Genomic DNA, 19,387 nt, shown 5'->3' on the forward strand with positions numbered 1-19,387 from the left:
GACCACTGCTTTATCCATTCAGGTTTTTTTGTTTTTATGTTCAAGTACAGTACAATCACAGTTTCGTGACTTAGTATTTGCGTACAAATTCTTTTATTGGGCTATTTTCTATTATTATTATTATCATTTTCAGGAGATGAAAGCTATGATCTACACTACTGTAGAGGAAGTCCCATCAGCTGAAGAAGTAGAACCTGAAGTTCTGGCACGGCACTACACAAACTTTGATGAGATCTTTTTTCACTTCTGCGACAAGGAGCTGAAGAAAATCGATACCTTTTTCTCTGGTAAGTTAAAAATAAAATAAAATATTTTCTCTGATATTAACAATAAATAAAAATTATTGCATTTTTCTCAAACAGGGAACGGAAGTAAGTCAGAAATTATGCTAAAGGAATAAATATGTTTTTTTCTGTACCATGGATATGTTTGATAACATGTGTGACCTCTCAAGTAAAAATGAACATTTTTAAGGAATTTTGAAAAGTCATGCAGCCTTTGTGTGTGTGTGTGTGTTGGTGGCAGGGGTGAAATAAGTGGAAGAATATGAAAACATGGTAGTTCGGACTAGGATCCATATTTTACACTCAATGTTTTGAGCCTAATTCATTTATTTGATATTTGATTTATTTCCATCCACTTGATCATATAAGTACAAATAGCAGTATGATGTGGGATAGATCAATTACATGTATAATTTTGAGTACAAAGGAATTAACACATACTTATGCATATTAAAAGTATAAAAGAGTATAAAATAACAAAAAATAGAAGAGAAATCAAAGGTTATGTCTATTAATGAAAAATATGATCTAAGTATTCCTTTGTGCTATAAAACAAATACTTCATTAGCAAGCTCTTTACTGTCATTTTAAATTTAGTTGAATTATGATTCTTGAATTCCTCTGGCAGTTTGGTATAAAGTTTTACACCTTGAAATCCTAGACCATTATGTGTTTTGGATGTGCGGACAGTAGAAAGGTGGAGGGAGTTATGCATACGAGTGCTGTATTTGTGTATGTCCATATTTTTTTGAGAAGATTTCAGAATTTATATGAATAAAGTACAATGTTTCTAATTTGTACAAACACGGAAGAGGTAATATTTGAAATTCATTGAAAATTTGTTTCGTTGGGCTTGAGAGGGATACATTTTTCATAATTTTTAATATCCGTTTTTGACAAATAAAAAATTTCTGCATTTTGGGTGAACTGCCCCAGAAAGAGATACCATATGTAAGTACAGGTTGAATCTGTCCAAAATATACTGTCCTTAAATCATTTAAAGATAAAACATTTCTCAGAATTCTCATCATGTAGCAGAACCTGCTTTTGTTCACAATTCTCTTTGAATATGAACTAAAATTTATTTCTGTTATTGAATATGAAAATACTAAGCTGTTTGTTTTTTCTATTTTTTTTTTCTAATTTGAAATTATATAGGGTAACTTCGGTGATTAACGCCACCAATTGGTCATTTCGTTCTAGAACTCATACATTTTTATTGTTAGGAACATGAAACTTACATGTATAGGAGAATGAACTTTCCTCTATTGTGTAATAATAAAATATTGATTGCACTGTTATAATGAAAGCAATAAAATACTAAATTCTGTGTTAATGCAAAATGGCGTTATTTCCAGACCTGTCGGGTAATAACGCCATGTTCATAATTACAAGTAAAACATTCACATTATCCTAATTACAAGTAAAACATTCACATTTTCTTTACTAAACTGTACTAGGAAAAATAATTACTGTAGTAAGTTATTAGAAAAAAACAACTTTTTTTGTCTTTTCGCGATACCCAGTCCCTCAAAGTTCTGCGAGGAACGTGCAGCACATGCTATCTTCTATCCCTTGTTTGATGGCCGCCATAGCTTGCCTCAAGTCATCCACTGACCATTTGGCCCGTATATTTCTACATTTCCTCGCCATCTGAAAGAGGAAATTAGCCGAGAATAAATATCTGTACGCCTCGAAAGTAACTGAGCAAGGATAAACCTATTTTCGAAATCAACATTTCCTTAAATTTGAGTTTAAATTGAGTGGCGTTATACCCCGACACGATAATGGCGTTATTTCCCGAAACAACAGACTGTAGTTTAACCAACTGTTCTAAACTTACGACACCGACCATGAAAACCGTACACACATCATTCACTTACGTAATAAACGTATTGTGTACGTACAGCATTGTTAACATTTAAAATCTAATCCTACAATAGAAAAACACTCACCTTTGTCGGCGCGATGAAAATGTGGACCCTTTTTCCTCTAAACTCAACTCAAACGTCTACACTGTTCAAAGTGTTTCTCTTAAATGAAGGCTCGACAATGGCAACCGTTCTTATCAGCAATGTTACCAGGTACCATTGTTTATCGCACAACGGTGAGTCACACCTTAACTTTACATGCGTCCATGTTTTCAGAGTTGAAACTTTGAAATGGCGTTATTTCCCGCCTGGCGTTATTCACCGAAGTTACCCTATGATGTTTTCCTTCTGAAGGAATGAGGGGTCAACTGACTGTTTTGACTCTCTCAGAATAGCAATGACACCAGCTTCAAGGGTTTGATCTGGGTAAATAGCTCATTATCTTTATTAGAGTGTTTACCCTCTCCTCATCCCAGTTTCATAGTGGAATTGTAAAGGTTGTGGTTTTTAATTGATCTAACTCTGACTGCTTGCTGCTCAAAAGGATTGCACTTCCAGTTGCAGGAGAGAAGGTATCACCCGGTATGCACTAAGCTCAAAGCCTCTTTGTTATCCCCAGAAAACTGCCCCGGATCAGAATAATCTTAGTTCACAATGTGATTGTGTGATAATTATGTAGTTCATATTTAATAATTTCAAAACACATTTATTTGTTTATTGTTTTCAGAGAAATTAGCAGAAGCAACTCGAAAATTTGCTACTTTGCAGAGCGAATTATGTGGGCCTGACCATAACCATAAAAATGCAAACGGATACATCCGAAACAAGTCTGGTATTTTGAGGAAGCAAGATGTGTCTGGGAGGAAGATTCAGGAACTGAAATTGGCATTCAGCGAGTTTTATCTTAGCCTCATCCTCTTGCAAAACTACCAGAATCTAAACTTCACCGGGTTTCGTAAAATCCTCAAGAAACATGATAAGGTACGTGTTAAATCTATCATAATGAAATTGATTTTGCTATTTGACTGCATTCAGGTTAAATTAAGTTAGGCCAGTTTAATACTGAAGTGTTGCGTGATCATGCTGTATGTCATTTAAAGATCAACCAATTGAATGCAAGCATATGCAACATGATGTGCCACTTTGATGTAAAAGATTGTGATTTATTTGCTAATTTTTAAGTCACATGTGTCATTTATCATTTGTCAGTTTAAATATAAGTGCATACAGCATAACTTTATCTACCAGTAATAACTGTAATTTCCTGTTTGTTGATCTTGGCATCTCTGCCAAGCAGTCCATACATTTATAGTTGTATGTATTTTTTTTTCTCCTTTTGTTAACATATTAGTTTTGACATTTGTGGGTCTGTGTGGAAGTATGTCCTAACACTTGGTAGAACATCTGGCTACCACGAGGAAAATCCAGGTTCGAATCCTGCAGCAGGTGATCTGGACCAGGAATTTTTCCAGTCATTTCCCTGTTTCTGCATGGCTCTGAGTACCACCCAGCCTCGTAAATGCGTACCTGCAGGGTAAGGGTGGCTGGGCGTGATGCTGACCACATCACCCTATGTGCCTTCATGGCATGTGTGCACACGCACAGGTGTACTTTTACTTTTTTTCTTTACGGTAATGAGGAAGGCACTAATCTGTAAAACAAAAATACGATCAGAAATAGCAGAGAGTATGTTAAAAATTCATTTCATGTGCAATGGTTGTGATTTCCTGAACAATCAATGAGAACTTTAGTAAAACAAATATTGCTTTTTGATTACTCCAAGGCACTTTATTATAATAGTTGATGCAAGTGCATTCAGATTGAAACTTCTGCCACTCTGTTGAATACCACACACTGAACAAATGGAGAACTTCCTAATTGTTTGTTTGTTCTAAGTCCGCTTCAAGCTCAGATAGGCTAATAGGGATCTTGATAAATTATATGCAAACCAAATCATACAGAACAAGTGTCTGAGAAATAATAAGAAATAAGTCTTACTGTAACATCAGCAATATTGATGCTTCTACTCTTGCCAAAAATATACCATCATTTCACTAATATAACTAATTTCTGTTACCACAATTTCATAATGTTTGCTTCACTTCATTTGCAATAGTTACTATCAGTGGATGCTGGTGCTATATGGAGAATGGACCATGTGGAAACATCCTCCTTCTACACAAACAAAGACATTGACCGCCTTATCCGAGAGACAGAGATGACAGTCACTCAAGAACTTGAGGGAGGCGACAGGCAAAGGGCAATGAAGAGACTGAGGGTGCCACCCCTCGGGGAGCAACAGAGCCCATGGACAACTTTTAAAGTTGGTTTGTTCTCAGGGTCGTTCATTGTTCTCTTCATAGCAGTTGTTCTTTCAGGTAGGAGGGTTAAGTAACTCATTCTTCTTTTTTTTCCTCAACAAGTAATTCTAATAAGCTCTGATTGATACAGAGATAAATTTCTCTGTTGAAACCATCAGTTGACAAGTGTACAGGGTGAACCAAAAGTTACAATTGATATAATATTATTGTGAAAGAAAATTCAGTAATCAATGGAAAACTATTGAACTGAACAAGTTGGGAAACCAAATACATGAGTAATGCACACCACTACAATGTGACATTGGGACAGACATCTGACAGAAAACCTGACTCCCAACCACAGTATTACAACTGACTGACCTCTATCGAAAAACTGATGAATCATTACCACACAACATACATAAGGAGGCTAAACCTTCCTCTCAACCTACGACAACTTTTCACAGCAATTCACTTGCAAATAAAACTTTTGGCTCACGGTATAGAGACAATATTTGTCTCCATTTCAACATATCTAAAAGTACCAATAAGTATAAAACTAAATGGCGATCATCTTCCCCTTTCACATCTAGACAATAATTCCACCCCTTGATGTCTAAAAATTAAGTGATCACACCTTGAAATGACCAAAACTAACAATAATGAGTGTGATCGCCCTGAGAGGAGACCTGCTTCTTCATTGTACACTACTACAAAACACAAATGGAACTGAACCTGAATATTCATTCCAATCTTCTTAGATTCGTTCAACTGCTCAAGAGATACAATCTTTATGTCCAGGGGTACCTTTCTAGTGGATGAGGCAAGTAATAAAATTTGTAAGTTCTGTATTTAAAGCCGATGAGAACATACTCCTCTTATCTATATTGACAAGGGAGAGTCAAATAAAACCTTAAAAAAGTCCAATAAAAATTGTAGTATAGACTGTACACAGCTCAAATTTACCCGAGGTATCAACTGTTATTTACAAAACCTCAAGGCTGCAACACTACTCAAGTGAGCTTCGAACTGCCATTTTTGTCATTTTTAAAAATAGCGCCTCCTCTACACACTTGCACCAATGAAGAAGAATGGTTTCTTTTCCTCTGTCGGCCTAAAACTGAAAGAGATTTCTCAAAAAATGAAAATTCAATGTCTATGTGCATGCTTACCACACCAGTAAGTTTACTAATGGAGGAGAAAGTTTGACAATAGCCTCAGTTCGTAGCCAGATGGGCCTTCGCGGTGACTCATTAGTGACTGCATGTGGACCCCAAAGACTTATTCTTCTTAACCTCTTAACTGGGTAATTTCCTCGTCGAAAGCCCAATCTGCCCTGGGAATTTTTGTTGATAAATTGATGAATTTCGTAAACCAATATTTTAGTTAATATTTCTGTGCTCCATGGCATACCATTTAGGTATTGTTTATTCTTTTATTGGTCCTTGTTGTACTTTTTACAATATGCGAGATTTACAACTACAATATATCTCGGATTTCCTCAGCAGGAAAAACACGCCGTCGCTTCCGATTTGCCTGAGCCATTATTGCATATGCGATAGAACTGAACGTTGGGCTGTGTTCGTTGCTTCCCGCTAACTCTAACAGTTACAACAGTCTGGAAGTCAGAGCCATCTGGTGAAACAAAGAAGAAAGTAATTTTACGAAGTATCTCGTCATACACAACAGATATCAGCAGTAAGAACATGAGAACGTAGTATCCCGTCATGCCCATTATAAATCAGTAGAGCCAGAACGGAGTATTACGTCATACCCAGTTAAGAGGTTAAGGAATACAGGCATTAACTCGAAGTTTATGTAGATCAGCAATAGGTGTGCTAAAATGCAGCATACTTGTGCAACCCTACGTAAAGAAATCTACTAGATAAGAAACAAAAACAAATGAAGATTTTCATTTGACTCTCCCTAGTAGTAATCTGATCTTCCACAGTTTTCATAAAAAAACTAACTTAATATTTTCATTTATACTGAGTACAATATATGAAGAACTCCAACACTGGCCAGATACTGGAAGCGAATGCACTAATTTCCAGTTTCACAGTTAAGTTAGCTTTGAAAAGTAGAAAACTTAACAATGAAGCAGTGTTGACCATTATGTCAGTGAATATATCCTTTTCCAGCAATATTCCATCCTGGAAGAGAAGACTGGCAGACGGTGTTCCGCCTGTACCGAGGGCCCTTGTTGATTGTTGAGTTCCTGTTCCTCATGGGAATCAACGTGTACGGCTGGAGATCGTCGGGAGTAAACCATGTGCTGATATTTGAGCTCGACCCACGCAACCATTTGTCAGAACAGCATCTGATGGAACTCGCCTCCATCTTTGGCGTCATCTGGACACTCAGCGTTCTAAGTTTTCTCTACAGTGATTCACTTAGCATCCCAGCCTACGTCAATCCTCTCGCACTTCTCATTATAATGGCGATCTTCATTCTCAATCCATTACAAACATTTCGCCATGAAGCCAGGTTTTGGGCGCTGAAACACATGGTGAGTTGTAACAGGAACCCCCCCCCCCCCATTTACAACTTTATCATCTACCAATGAGGGACTGCAGCCCCCCCTTGTTAAATGTATGCATGAGAAAATAAAATGTTGATAAAATATTTTGGGGAAGTTATTTGTAATTATAGGAATATACAATTCTTTGAAAGTATGAAATTAATCAAAAACAAACATTTTGTATTGAATTTTTAGTAATTATTGTAGATACAAACACTTGACCTGTGCATAAACATATTGATAGAGAATTTGAATTTCTTTATCTGGGATTGATTATAAAATAGTAAAAAATCGTACTTATATGGAGTAATTATACAATTAAACATGTGAAAATAATACGGAAAATGTTAAAGTACATATTATTAAGTTAGTCTACAGGCTGATTACAGGATGACATATACCAAGTGAATTTTATTTGTGTTTTCCATTTTTTGTTATTTAGCATTGCTATTCTGCTGCTTTTGGTTAATAGCAACAATGAGGATGAGATACAAAGAACACCTATGTCCAGACTGGGATTCGAACCCAGGAATGTCAGTGGTAAGATTAAAAGTGCATCACTTAATGTGCTCAGCCACAGAGCCAACCCAAGTGAATTTACAAAAAAAAAAAACAAAGTTCTCTGCATCTCACAGCCTGTTTTATACTTGAAAGACAAGAGGTTTTTTCCCCATATAATTTACCAAATTGGCACATTGAGTCCAGTCATACTGCTGTTAACATCAGTACTTGTGTGTGTGTGTGTGTGTGTGTGTGTGTGTGTGTGTGTGTGTGTGTGCGTGTGCGTGTGCGAGAGAGCAGTGGCGATTCCTCCATATGGGAAGTGAGGAACTTCCTACAGTTTCATTTATACTTATTTCCAGTTTTCTACTTTTTAAGAGTTTAATGAGCATTATAAAATTTTGAGCGCAATCAAGGTTCCCTACTTAACTGTCAAGAGTCAATGTGCTAGCTATCACCCACTCGTTCCAGATCTGTTGCCTAAAGATGACCGTCCATAGATCATATATCCGGACCGTCTTTGCCTGCCGCTGAGGAACCTTTCTCATCATCCTACAGGCAGATGGGTTAGGGGCAGTGCAAGGGAGGGTGGAGGTATGAGGGGGTTGCCCAGTTATGCGGTCCGCGAGGAAGGTCCATGGGTTCCTCAACAGTGATGCCAACCCTAGCATAATGGTTCTAAACCTAGCAAAATTTGAACTTCGTTGTCACCTAGTACTCTGTGTTTGGCATAATGGAAAATCCAGCATCATCTCAAAAATGGGCACCCTGGGAAAAAGAGAAATTGAATTCTAATGAAGATATTTTTAGGAAATATTTATTTTTAAGAAAATCTCCAGATCTTGTTTGTACTTCTCTAGCAGACTTGTTTCAAACAAAATGAAGTATGCCGACCAAGGGACAAGCTTTTACAGCCTGATTTATCCTCTTGTTTTCATCTTTTCTTTATCCTCTCCGATTTAACAAGGGAGGAACATTTCATAAAAGGAAATCGGTAGAAAGAGTTGGAGATCACAAATAAAACAAACTGATGCCATTACCAGTCATAGAATTTTCTTCAACATTTTTCAAGCACTATGCTAAACCCATTTTATTGAATGGTCGAAATTCCTAATGTTATTTAACTACAATCAATAATGCAGTTCACAACTCCAAAATAGCAAAATAAAATTGAACTTAAAACTACTACAGTCATCATAAAAATGATGATAATAATTTAATAATAATTGTATAAAAATAATAATAATAATAAACCCTAGCATAATTTTATCACATTTAGCATAATTTATGAGTTGAAACAGCACCTTTTCTTATCAGGAGGTTGGTATTGGCAAAGCTGTTCTTAATCCACACATGACAGGCAGGGAGGGCCTGCAGCTAACATTACAAATCCAATGGCTAATCCTAGGTACAGGCGATACATGTCACTGTGTAATTGAACGCATTTCTCAAAAACTTTCCTCGGTCTGTTTACCATAACTTCCTACACCCCAAAAATTCCAGGAGTCGCCACTGAGAGAGAGAGAGAGAGAAGATGATGGAGAAAGAGAAGATTGTTTGTGCTAAATAATTTTACCCTTTACTGCATATATTAGTGCAAGTCTAGCCCCACTCAACATAAAATCAAACAAATATTAGATTTGCTATTATACAAGACAATTCCTACATTACAGGTGTGTACTCACAGAAATGTCTTCTTTTGCTGGGATGATTCAGTTCAATACGCAAATGCCTTCCAGTGCATCAGCCTCAGCTTTCCTAAAAAAAACAAAGGAAGATAAAATCTCTGTCATGGGTATTTCAAGCTTTGAATTATTGCAGGATGCTCCAAGGAATAAGACAAATTCTTATGGGTGCATGATTTTATGTGTAATTAACTAAAGTTTGAAGAAGATGCCAACAAGCAAGATGGCTTGAAATCTTGATAAACCTAAAAAGATCAGGGAAATCAATATAACAGCACAACAGTAGTGAAAGTTTCTTCTGTTTACGGCCATGAGAGAAAAGGTAGGAAATGAATTAAGGAGAAGAGGTGAATTAGGTGGAAGCAAATTAAAACAGATACGGGATGAAACATAAGACTAAAATACAGGAATTCAGGGAAGGATACAAATAAATTACAAATACAGATGTAAAAAATACAAAGGTCGGTCAAAAAGTAACGCACAATCCACTGTAGCTCGGGAATGGTAAGGACTAGGGAAATGAAATTTTGTAGGTAGAAGCAGTGGTCCTTTACCACCTAACCAACACCTAATTCCATGTCGAGAAGAATCCAACAAATTGGGATATACAAGTTGCACCACGATAACGCATGACCGCATGCTGCAATCATGATAGTTCAGAAGATTGGGCATCTGGGATGTAGTGCCACAACCCCCATACAGTCCTGTCCTAGCACCATCAGATTTCTATCTGTTTGGACGACTGAAGGCTCATCTGTGTGTGAAACAGTTTGGAGATAACAACGAGCTCATTTGCGTGTGTGAAAGAGTGTGAAAAGTTGTGTAAAGACCAACCTCGAGTGTTTTACAAACGTGCATTTGTGTCATGGAAACAAAGATGGCTGTAGTGCAGTGAAGCACATGGATCATACTTTGAGTGACATTTCTAAAGGACCAAAGGACCAATGCTTCTAAGTACAAAATTTCATTTCTCTAGTCCTTACCATTCCCAAGCTACAGTGGATTGTGCATTACTTTTTGACCGATCTTTGTAGAATGAAGAAAAATGGTGCAATATTTGAATCAAAATAAAGGTAGTCATATTTTTCATTTGTCCAAATTGAAGGTCAAGTGACCTTTTCTCCCTCTTGACCATAGTGCAGGCATCCATGATCATATCAGAAACACATGAACAGGAAAGTCCTTTTCCAAGTGGATAAACTTCAGGGGTACAGAAAAGTTAAATGATTTAGGTGTGACTTTATCATGTATAATCTTCAACTTTAACTTTTATAGTGGCTAATTTGTAACAGCGGAATTGACCAAAGCTGTCATATTCAGTTTTGTTAGGTCTGTGTCAAAGGTTCATATGATTTTTTAGTTTTGTAAATTCTCAACTTTATTTTTCAGGGTCGGATTCTCTGTGCTCCATTCGTCTATGTAGGATTTGCTGATTTCTGGCTGGCTGACCAACTCAACAGCCTCGTGAGTGCCCTGTTGGACTTCCAGTACCTCATCTGCTTCTACCTGACTAATGGTGGTGACTGGATGAAAGCTGGTGGTGAGATTTTTCAGAGAATTTCCCTCATTCTATGCTCATAGCATAGGCTCATGCTCAAACATTAAACGACATAAATTTTGTAACCAATTGGACTCACCAAATTAATTTATACACAGAGGAAAAGGGTCAAAATTATAATTGTGGGAAGAAGAAAAGAGCTGGCTCAAATTGAAGCAGCTCCATAAAACTAGCAACAAACATAAATTAAGAGTATTTGAAAATAAAATCCTTAGAAAAATATTTAAACCTAAAGGGAATGTGGAGACGGTGAGTGGAGAAGATTACATAATTTAGAACTGCATATTATGTATTCATGTCTAGATATTATTAGAATAATTAAATCAACAAGACTTAGATGGGCAGGCCATATGGCACAAATGGGAAGGGGAAGAAGAGTTTATAGGATTCTTGTTGGGAAACCTGATGGTAAGAGACCCGTCGGAAGGCCAAGACATAGATGGAGGGATAACATTGAGATGGACCTAAAGGAAATCTGCAAGGATGGAAAAGATTGAATTGATCTTGCTCATCATAGGGACAGATGGAAGACTTGTGTTGCTGCAGCCAAAAACCTTCGGGTTTAAGAAGGCTAGAGAGTTAGTTAGTTAGTTAGTTAATAACAAATGTGCCAGAAGCCACATAGTGTGGTAAAAAAATGCTGCATGTGTCACCACAGTGGTACAGTTCCTTGGCATACTCAGATCACGAATATCAAGCTGTCATTTTGCAGTGGAGTCCCACTTTCCAACCAGTACTGTCCTGAGATCCTGTAGAATTCTATGCAACATGTCTCTCAGGAGATTAAGCTGGTTACTTGAAGCACTTAATGTTGTTCTTTCATTGTTGTTTTGTGGTGCTTGTCATGTGTCACATGCAGCGCCGTATCAAGGTTGGTGGAGGCCCCTGGGCAAAATGTTTGGTGGGGCCCCCCCATTTTTTAAATTATTTTTTACTACGAGCTTTATTAGCTCAATATGTTAACCACCAATTTTCAGCAGTTGAAATGGTAGACCTGATTCTAGAATCAGTAGTCATTCACAATCAAACATATCGCAGATAGGTTTGCAGGGAGAATAGCACAGTAAAATAATGTTACATGACGAAAATTACAGCGCTATAGCAGCAGTAAAATTCTGCATCTAAATGTCTACAGTATATTATGAAGAGTGAACACCATAACTACAATATATAGTAAATACTAAGCGGGTTCAGACCAAACACGTATCTAGAAATATGTTTCGGGGGGGGGGGGGGGGGTCCGAACCAAGTGTCTCAGAAATAATAATAATGGAGCATGTTATTTGGTTTGCCAAGGTTGAATTTTCTATCTCTATCTTAAGTTGTGTAACAATTTGTGTTAAATACCCAAATTGCGAGTTTATATTTAATTTACTACATTTAACCAATCAAATCTTTAAGTTTTCTTTTTCGAAAATCAAACAATTAAAAAGTTAGGACAGTTTAACATGGTATTTCATTCAAATAGACCTCAATTATTACTTATTCATCCAAACTAGTTTCGGGGAATTATGATGAACGATTTTAGGGCCAGTCTTAAGTGATGGGCACTTCTATCAAGTATAGTGTTCAGGAAAGCTAAGAAAAAAGTTACTTTCAGTAGACATGATGTCGTAATTTAATACTTCGTGGGAATTACGATATGGTTTGAGGCCGCGAATGATATGATTTGGGGGGGACGCATGACAAGGTATTGGGGGGATTGGGCCATTGGCCTTTGTGGGGATGGGCACCCCTGCATGGTATAAAGTATACTGAGCTTCAGATATATACAGACAGATTGACTGAGAGCTGTGCTGCAATTGGATCCAGAAGAGTGTAGACATACGACAATATCAAATTTTTATTTTTCAAATACAACTTCTTATGTAATTTTTCACAAGCATAGCCAGCTGGTTAATTTTTTTTTTTTTTTTGGTAAAGGCCCTTCACAGCTTCCTTTTGGTGGGAGCCCCAGGGCAATTGCCCCAGTTGCCCATAGGTTAATCCGGCCCTGGTCACATGCTGTATGTCCACTTTGGTTTGAAAGCTGCCTCACTCTATACAGACTGAACTTGGAGCTACTGTTGAGAAAAACACAGCCCCACAGTCAAATTGACCACATTCTCTGCATATCCTTAAGTTTTCAGCATGGGTTTATGTAAAGTTGGCTCAAAAAAGATTATAAGTTATAACAAGATCACCCTCACAGACAAATTATTTTCAACAATCTTTCCTACCACTATTAGCACTGTTACCTTTGCAACTTAAATATACATCGTACCTTTTTCCAGATAATCTGGAGGACACATCCCCCATGTCTCCCTCTGCTAATGACACCCATACCTACCACATAAAGGTGGAACTATTTTGATGAAGAAAATAATTGTGAATCCAATTTTCTAATCTTGAGTGCCTGCACACACAACAATATATTTTGGGAAGGAAGCATTTTCTGCACATCTAAAAATTTTGCAAACAAATGGTTCTCCCCATTAGACTCATCATATTGTGGTTTATAAATTCCTGCAAATTGTAGCTCGAGTTTCTCTTGTTATGCAACTATGGCTGGTTGTTATATTTTATTCCTTATTGTAGATTCACCTGAGTAAAGTTTCTTTTATATTTGGGGAATAAAAGGCATAAGCGAGTTACTAACAAGTTCCCAAGCGGATGGAGGCAGAGGCTACCGAAATTAATAGAACCTCTACAAGTAACTCGCTTAGGTCTAATTAAAGTTTCTTAGTTGCAGGATTTTTGGAAACATGTAATTCAACTGATATTCTGTTTCATACATTCTTCACAATAAGTTTACAAAGAATGAAAATGAGATTATCAATATTATGCTAAATGAACAATATAGCAAATTTTGTTATCTAGTACTGTTACATGCTAAGAATGTTTTAATAATAAACAAGAGAATGTGTGTCTTGAAGGTTTGTACAGTTGCTGATATGCAGTGATGGACCCAATGTTTCCACTAGACAGAGGAAGTTACAGACACCTTGCAAGGCAGTAATTCTGATGAATTACCTGCCTATGGAGGAGTCATTAAAAATAAAAATAAAAACTTCGACTGTAACGAAAGAAAAATCATTTTGATAAAAAGAACTTGCCTCACTCTGAGGATCAGGTGGATAAGTGCTTGTATGGTTTAAATACACAATGTGACACTGAAACAGGCAAATGCTTTACGGAACTTTTCCTAGCCTGAAAGATGATTCCCTCCTCAGATTGAGCACTGGTGAGAACCACTTTAATTTATGCCTTCCAGTCTTACATAGCCGTTTATTTCTTGACTTTTCCAGATACTGGACAATGTATGGAAAAATCGTACATTGCTCGTCCCATCGTGAACTGCCTTCCTGCCTGGTTCAGATTTGCCCAATGCCTCAGGAGATACCGCGACACAAGGGAGGCTTTCCCGCATTTGGTTAATGCCGGAAAATATTCAACAACCTTCTTTGTTGTTGCGTTTAGTACTCTTCGAGGAGTTTATGCTGGCAAGTACTTTCTATTTAAATGTTTAAGTTACTAAGGCTGAGCCAATACTGACACTGTTGTCAGTGGCGATTCATTTTTTTTAAGGTGTAGGAAGTTATGGTAAACAGACCGAGGAAAGACTTTGAAAATGTGTTCAATTAAACAGCACATGTACTATCCATTCCATTTAGCTGCAACACTGTACCCACTTTGGAGTGGACCAAGCTGATTGGTTCAACCACAGATAAACATAATAATACGTTTATCTGTCGTTGTGTGTTTTGCCAATCCCATGATAAGAATATTGCTTCTCCAACCCTTAAATTATGGTAAATGCAACTAATTATGTAGTTTTAGGTTCAATTTATGCAGCTATTTTGGAGTTGTGAACTTGGTTTATCCATTATTTATTATAGTTAAGCAATGTTTGAGAATTTCACACATCAAATCAATTACAATGGATAAACCAACCAATTAAATGGATTCTAGTATAGTGCTTGAAAAAGTTGTCGAAAATTCACGATTGGAAACGGCGGCTCATGTTTCATTTGTGACCTCCAGCTTTCTACCGATTTCATTTAATTTGCTAAATCGCGGAGGATAAAGAAAAGAATAGGATGTACCGAAATGTGATTGTAAAAGCTTGTCATTGGGCGTCATACTTCCGTTTATTTGAAGCAAGTCCGTTGGAGAAATACAAATAAGATATAACTAAAAAATATATCCCTTCAAAGTATCTTCCATTCAATTCGATTTATCTGTCTCGTAGGGACACATGTTTAGAGATGATGCTAGATTTTACCCTTATGCAAAACACAGCTGTCTGTACCAAAAGGTAAAGATCCAATGTCCCTTCATTTAATGTCATTGAATTAACTGATATTCTTTTATGTGTGTTCACACAGACAGCTATGAATCAACAACAGAAAACCCCTTCTTCTACTTATGGATAATGGCTTCCATCATCAGCTCCTGCTATGCCTATGCATGGGACATAAAAATGGACTGGGGACTCTTTGACAAGAAAGCAGGGGAAAACAAGTTCCTGAGAGAGGAAGTCGTATATTCTTCAGTGGTAAGTACAGATACTTCATTTTCCTTTCTTACTGTTTACACATAATAACGTCATTAATTATGAAAGATTTAGCAACTGACACATATATTCATGAACATTAAATTCTGAATGGTTTTTGGTATTATGTAGTTGATATGATCATTATTGTATGTAATTTTCGCATGAGCAACATATATAATGGTACATTATATTCTATCACTTTGGTTCTTTTATTTTTAGACATACTATTACTTCGCAATAGTTGAGGACTTCGTATTGCGCTTTGCATGGGCCATGTCATTGGCACTCACCGAGCTACACTACGTTCAAGGGGACCTCATGACCTCAATATTGTCGCCATTAGAGGTATTCAGGTAAGTGATTATCAGATATTTGGAGATGATTATATGTTTCTGAGACTGACATTCCAACATACCTCGATTTTACATTTTTCAGGGGACCTAGCTGAAAAAACTCAAAATAAAGGAAAATGTAAAATCAAAGAAAATTTTATAACATTTTGGTATGTTGGGACCGTCAAGATTGAATTTATAATGCAGGAAAATGTAAAATCGGGGTTCACCATATTCTTCTTAACCTTTATTCAATCAGTTTAATGTTCACAGATCCTGACTCTGGGTGGCAAGCCACTTTCTGCCCTGCTCCCCCAAATCCCCAATTCCACAAGAGGAGCTTCAAGTGTAACAAGTCTCAGCTGATATCGCAAAGTGCACACCCAAATAAATCTGTAATGCAAATCATTATTATTATACTTATTCATTGAACATCATCTCCTTCAAAACAGCAAATGCTTCAACCGACATTTTCTTCGCTTCACTATGAAAGGCAGTGGATAAAGTGTGCGATCACTGTGGCGCACTGCCACATTTAAGAGTTTTGTTACATCTGACAATCGCATAGAGAAAGCTGATTGGGTCTTCTGGCTTGGGCACTTTGCCTGGGAGTTTTGCATCATTAGGGACTATATTTGTGCAGCGGTTGGTGCGTTACAAGTAGCAGGTGCTGAAATGTAGTGTTGCAAACCCATTCCATTCGAGACCATGTGATGGAGTCGAGGCAACCCATACATTGAGGGATTTTTTTTAGAAAAGGGAAATTTCGATGGTATCTTGTCCTTCTCACCCTGTTCCGAACATTGCAGGGACAACAAAGGGCAACTAAAAGGGAAACTGGCATTCCAAACATGTCTGGTATTGTTTGCTTTTTGCAGCTTGGCCAAAATAAACTGTCCCTGTGTAGTCGAATTATTAAACTGCATGCAGGGAGCTTGGATCAGTCAGCTGTTTCCATTATTCCCCCTGTTCCTGCATTGTCAAACGCTCGTTCCTGTTTCAGTGCAAAGTGTTTGATTTCATGAGGAAAGGGTAACTGCACAAAGACTTAATATTTGATGTTGAATTTTTGCAGGGAAGTTAGGTACAAAGCATGCAGAGAATTCCAAGACAAGGATTAAAATCTCCATGCCCCAAAGCACTTTTACAGCTGGGACTCTAAAGGGAAATTTGGCACATGCCAGGACAAAGAAATGCAACACGTAACCGCACGCACCCTTTTTAGCCTGCAAAAATACAACTCCTGGTAATTTGTCAAATATTATCAGCAGCTATGACACTTACAGTTTAACATTATTAGTATTTTGTTCTACACAAATATTGCTATTTTTGCCGATGAAATTATTAGGTTTTAAAGCAATGGAAATTTAGTGTGTTTAGCACTCTACATATTACATTTTTCTTTCCTATGAGCTTCACCCCATCAGTACATATATTTCGTTATCATCCTTTTTCTTAGAAAATGTTAAAGTATCAAAGAGCCTCATCAACACCATTATTGAATGATTGCAAGATTAATGAACTTTCACCAAAAGTGATTATGATGTCTACAAATTATTATCATTTTCTAAGGTGGTTTAAATCACTTGATTTCTTTTTTTTAATCATACGATTGAAATGAAACAATCTTGACTACATGGAAGAGAGCTTAACTTTTCCGTGCATCCTCAGAAGGACATCCCTTACACCTGGATTTTCATGTTGTTTTTTTTAAAGTAAGTTTTCAGGCCATTTCATATTGTTTTAACTTGCTCTGTTTATAAGATACTGAGTGGAAATATGAAAGCAATGACTCAAATTACAAAAACACCATATATTTAAGATTTTTGTTTATTTACCCGGTTGGTGAAGACAGTATTGTTTAGACACAAAGCATTTTCCTTCATTTCAGGCGTTTCGTTTGGAATTTCTTCAGACTTGAGAATGAGCACTTGAACAATTGCGGTAAGTTTCGTGCTGTGAGAGACATCTCAGTGGCGCCTCTCGACACATCTGACCAGACTCAAATCATAAAGATGATGGACAACCAAGATGGTGTAGTGCATCGCCGGAAGAGGAAAACAATCCCAAGCATCATGGTAACAAAGAAGAAAGGCAGAGACGAGGAGCAGCAGATGTTGGTGGAATCGCTGGAAGATCTCGACCACTGACAGACTCTACAGTTGTTTAGAAATAGTGTACAGTTTTACAAACAAATTATACTGTGCATTTCAGCTGGTGATGACAAATCATTAACACCAGACTATGTTAACATTCTACCAGGATTAGGTTAACACTGAAAAATCATGCTAGAAAAATATAACTATAAGATTGTTACAAGTGCCACTTCAATTGGCAATTTTTCCTCTTCAGTGAAGAATTCACTGCATGATTGTAATACGTAATTCAACAATGTTTATTAAATCATTACACTAATCAAAACAAAATGAATTTGAATAAGCTCTTTCTCTTCATTGAACTAAACAAAAATATTGTTAAATTTAGACAACTGTATTTATTTATTTTTATCTGTAGTGAGAAGTTTGTTTGTAAATAAAGGCATCGCCTTATTGTGCAATTGCCTTTACATCATCTTGTAACCCCCCCATTTGCCTTCAATTGACATTGTACATGTAACTACGTGCCTCCTTCACCATTTGACTTGAGTTGCGATTGTGCATGTCGGTCCTTGTCCTCCTGGTAGCAATCTCAGGGGGAACAATGATATGCGGTTTTGTGGGTGGGGGGTATATGTATTTGTAGACACTTCTAGGATATCTGCGAATCATGCTACAGTGTAGGAACATTTTTCCAGCTCCCACTGTTGTCTAGGATTACTACTGTAGGAGTTGGAGTCCTGTCCAAAGCTGGTAAAAGTTCCACATTTGATTTCATGCCATTGTCAATTGGAGCTATGTAGAGACCCCGGATTTGCTGTAATTATTGTTGTTATGATAAGACCTTTCAAACAACATATTCTTCAACCCCCTTTGCTATTTGAAAAAATTGAGTCGACCCCAGCCTACTCCCTTGTGCGGGGCCAGGGTAGGGGATGGTTGGCCTCAAAACGTTTCCCCCTGAACATCATGGAATAGGTGTTTCGCCATTTCTTCCTATTTACAGCCGTTCTCACAATACCCAGGGTGGGGTGAGACTTTATGGACACCCTGTATATATGAGGCTCAGTCAATAAATAACGAGGCAGAGTATATTACACCAAAACTATGGTAGTTAGAAAAGGATCGATGGGCCCGAAATGGAGGTGCAGGTGTGACGAAACTGATTCGCACACATTTTCTCACTAGATGGCATTAGGTGTCTGACTGCGATGCGTAATGGGCATCCAAAGAGGAGCAGCAGGGTGTTGTGCACTTCTTGACAGCGGAAGATATTCTATCGACGAATGGAAAGGATATATCCAGCGACAAAAGTTGGTCCCACCACTTTCAGCCCGAGTCAAAATGGCAAAGTTGTCAGTGGAAGCACGCAGATTCCCCTCCACCAAAAAAAAAGTTCAAGACACCCCCACTAGTGCCGGCAAGTTCATGCTTTCATTCTTCTTCAATTGCAAGGGACCGCTCCTCGTCGTCTTCCTGGAGCATGGAGCTACAGACAATGCCCAGCGGTATTGTGAAACGTTAACGAAGGTCTGGAAGGCAATCACGTCGAAACGTCCTGGTCACCTTTCTCAGGGTGTCCTATTGCACGATAACGCTAAACCACACACAGCCAATGCAACAAAGGAATGTCTGAAAAAATTCAAGTGGGAAGTCCTGAGGCCCCAACCAAGAAAAAATACATTTTGGAATTTGATGTTTT

The 19,387-nt window shown here is 37.5% G+C and overlaps 1 protein-coding gene across 1 annotated transcript in view; it reads left to right on the forward strand.

Annotated features, from left to right (window-relative positions):
* LOC145987589 (solute carrier family 53 member 1-like) overlaps window positions 1–18,140 on the forward strand; it is a 43,669-nt gene extending 25,529 nt beyond the window's left edge. Inside the window, exons 3-11 of the mRNA XM_083121948.1 lie at window positions 134–287; window positions 2,883–3,136; window positions 4,272–4,533; window positions 6,597–6,964; window positions 10,552–10,702; window positions 14,008–14,206; window positions 15,092–15,257; window positions 15,477–15,610; window positions 17,481–18,140. Coding sequence (XP_082978074.1) covers window positions 134–287; window positions 2,883–3,136; window positions 4,272–4,533; window positions 6,597–6,964; window positions 10,552–10,702; window positions 14,008–14,206; window positions 15,092–15,257; window positions 15,477–15,610; window positions 17,481–17,739 — 1,947 coding nt within the window. The 3' untranslated portion in view covers window positions 17,740–18,140. The remainder of the gene's footprint in view (window positions 1–133; window positions 288–2,882; window positions 3,137–4,271; window positions 4,534–6,596; window positions 6,965–10,551; window positions 10,703–14,007; window positions 14,207–15,091; window positions 15,258–15,476; window positions 15,611–17,480) is intronic.
* Window positions 18,141–19,387: the final 1,247 nt, after the last annotated feature.

The sequence above is a fragment of the Lepisma saccharinum genome, chromosome 5 (assembly GCF_977018435.1).
Source record: "Lepisma saccharinum chromosome 5, izLepSacc3.1, whole genome shotgun sequence".
Lineage (NCBI taxonomy): Eukaryota > Metazoa > Arthropoda > Insecta > Zygentoma > Lepismatidae > Lepisma > Lepisma saccharinum.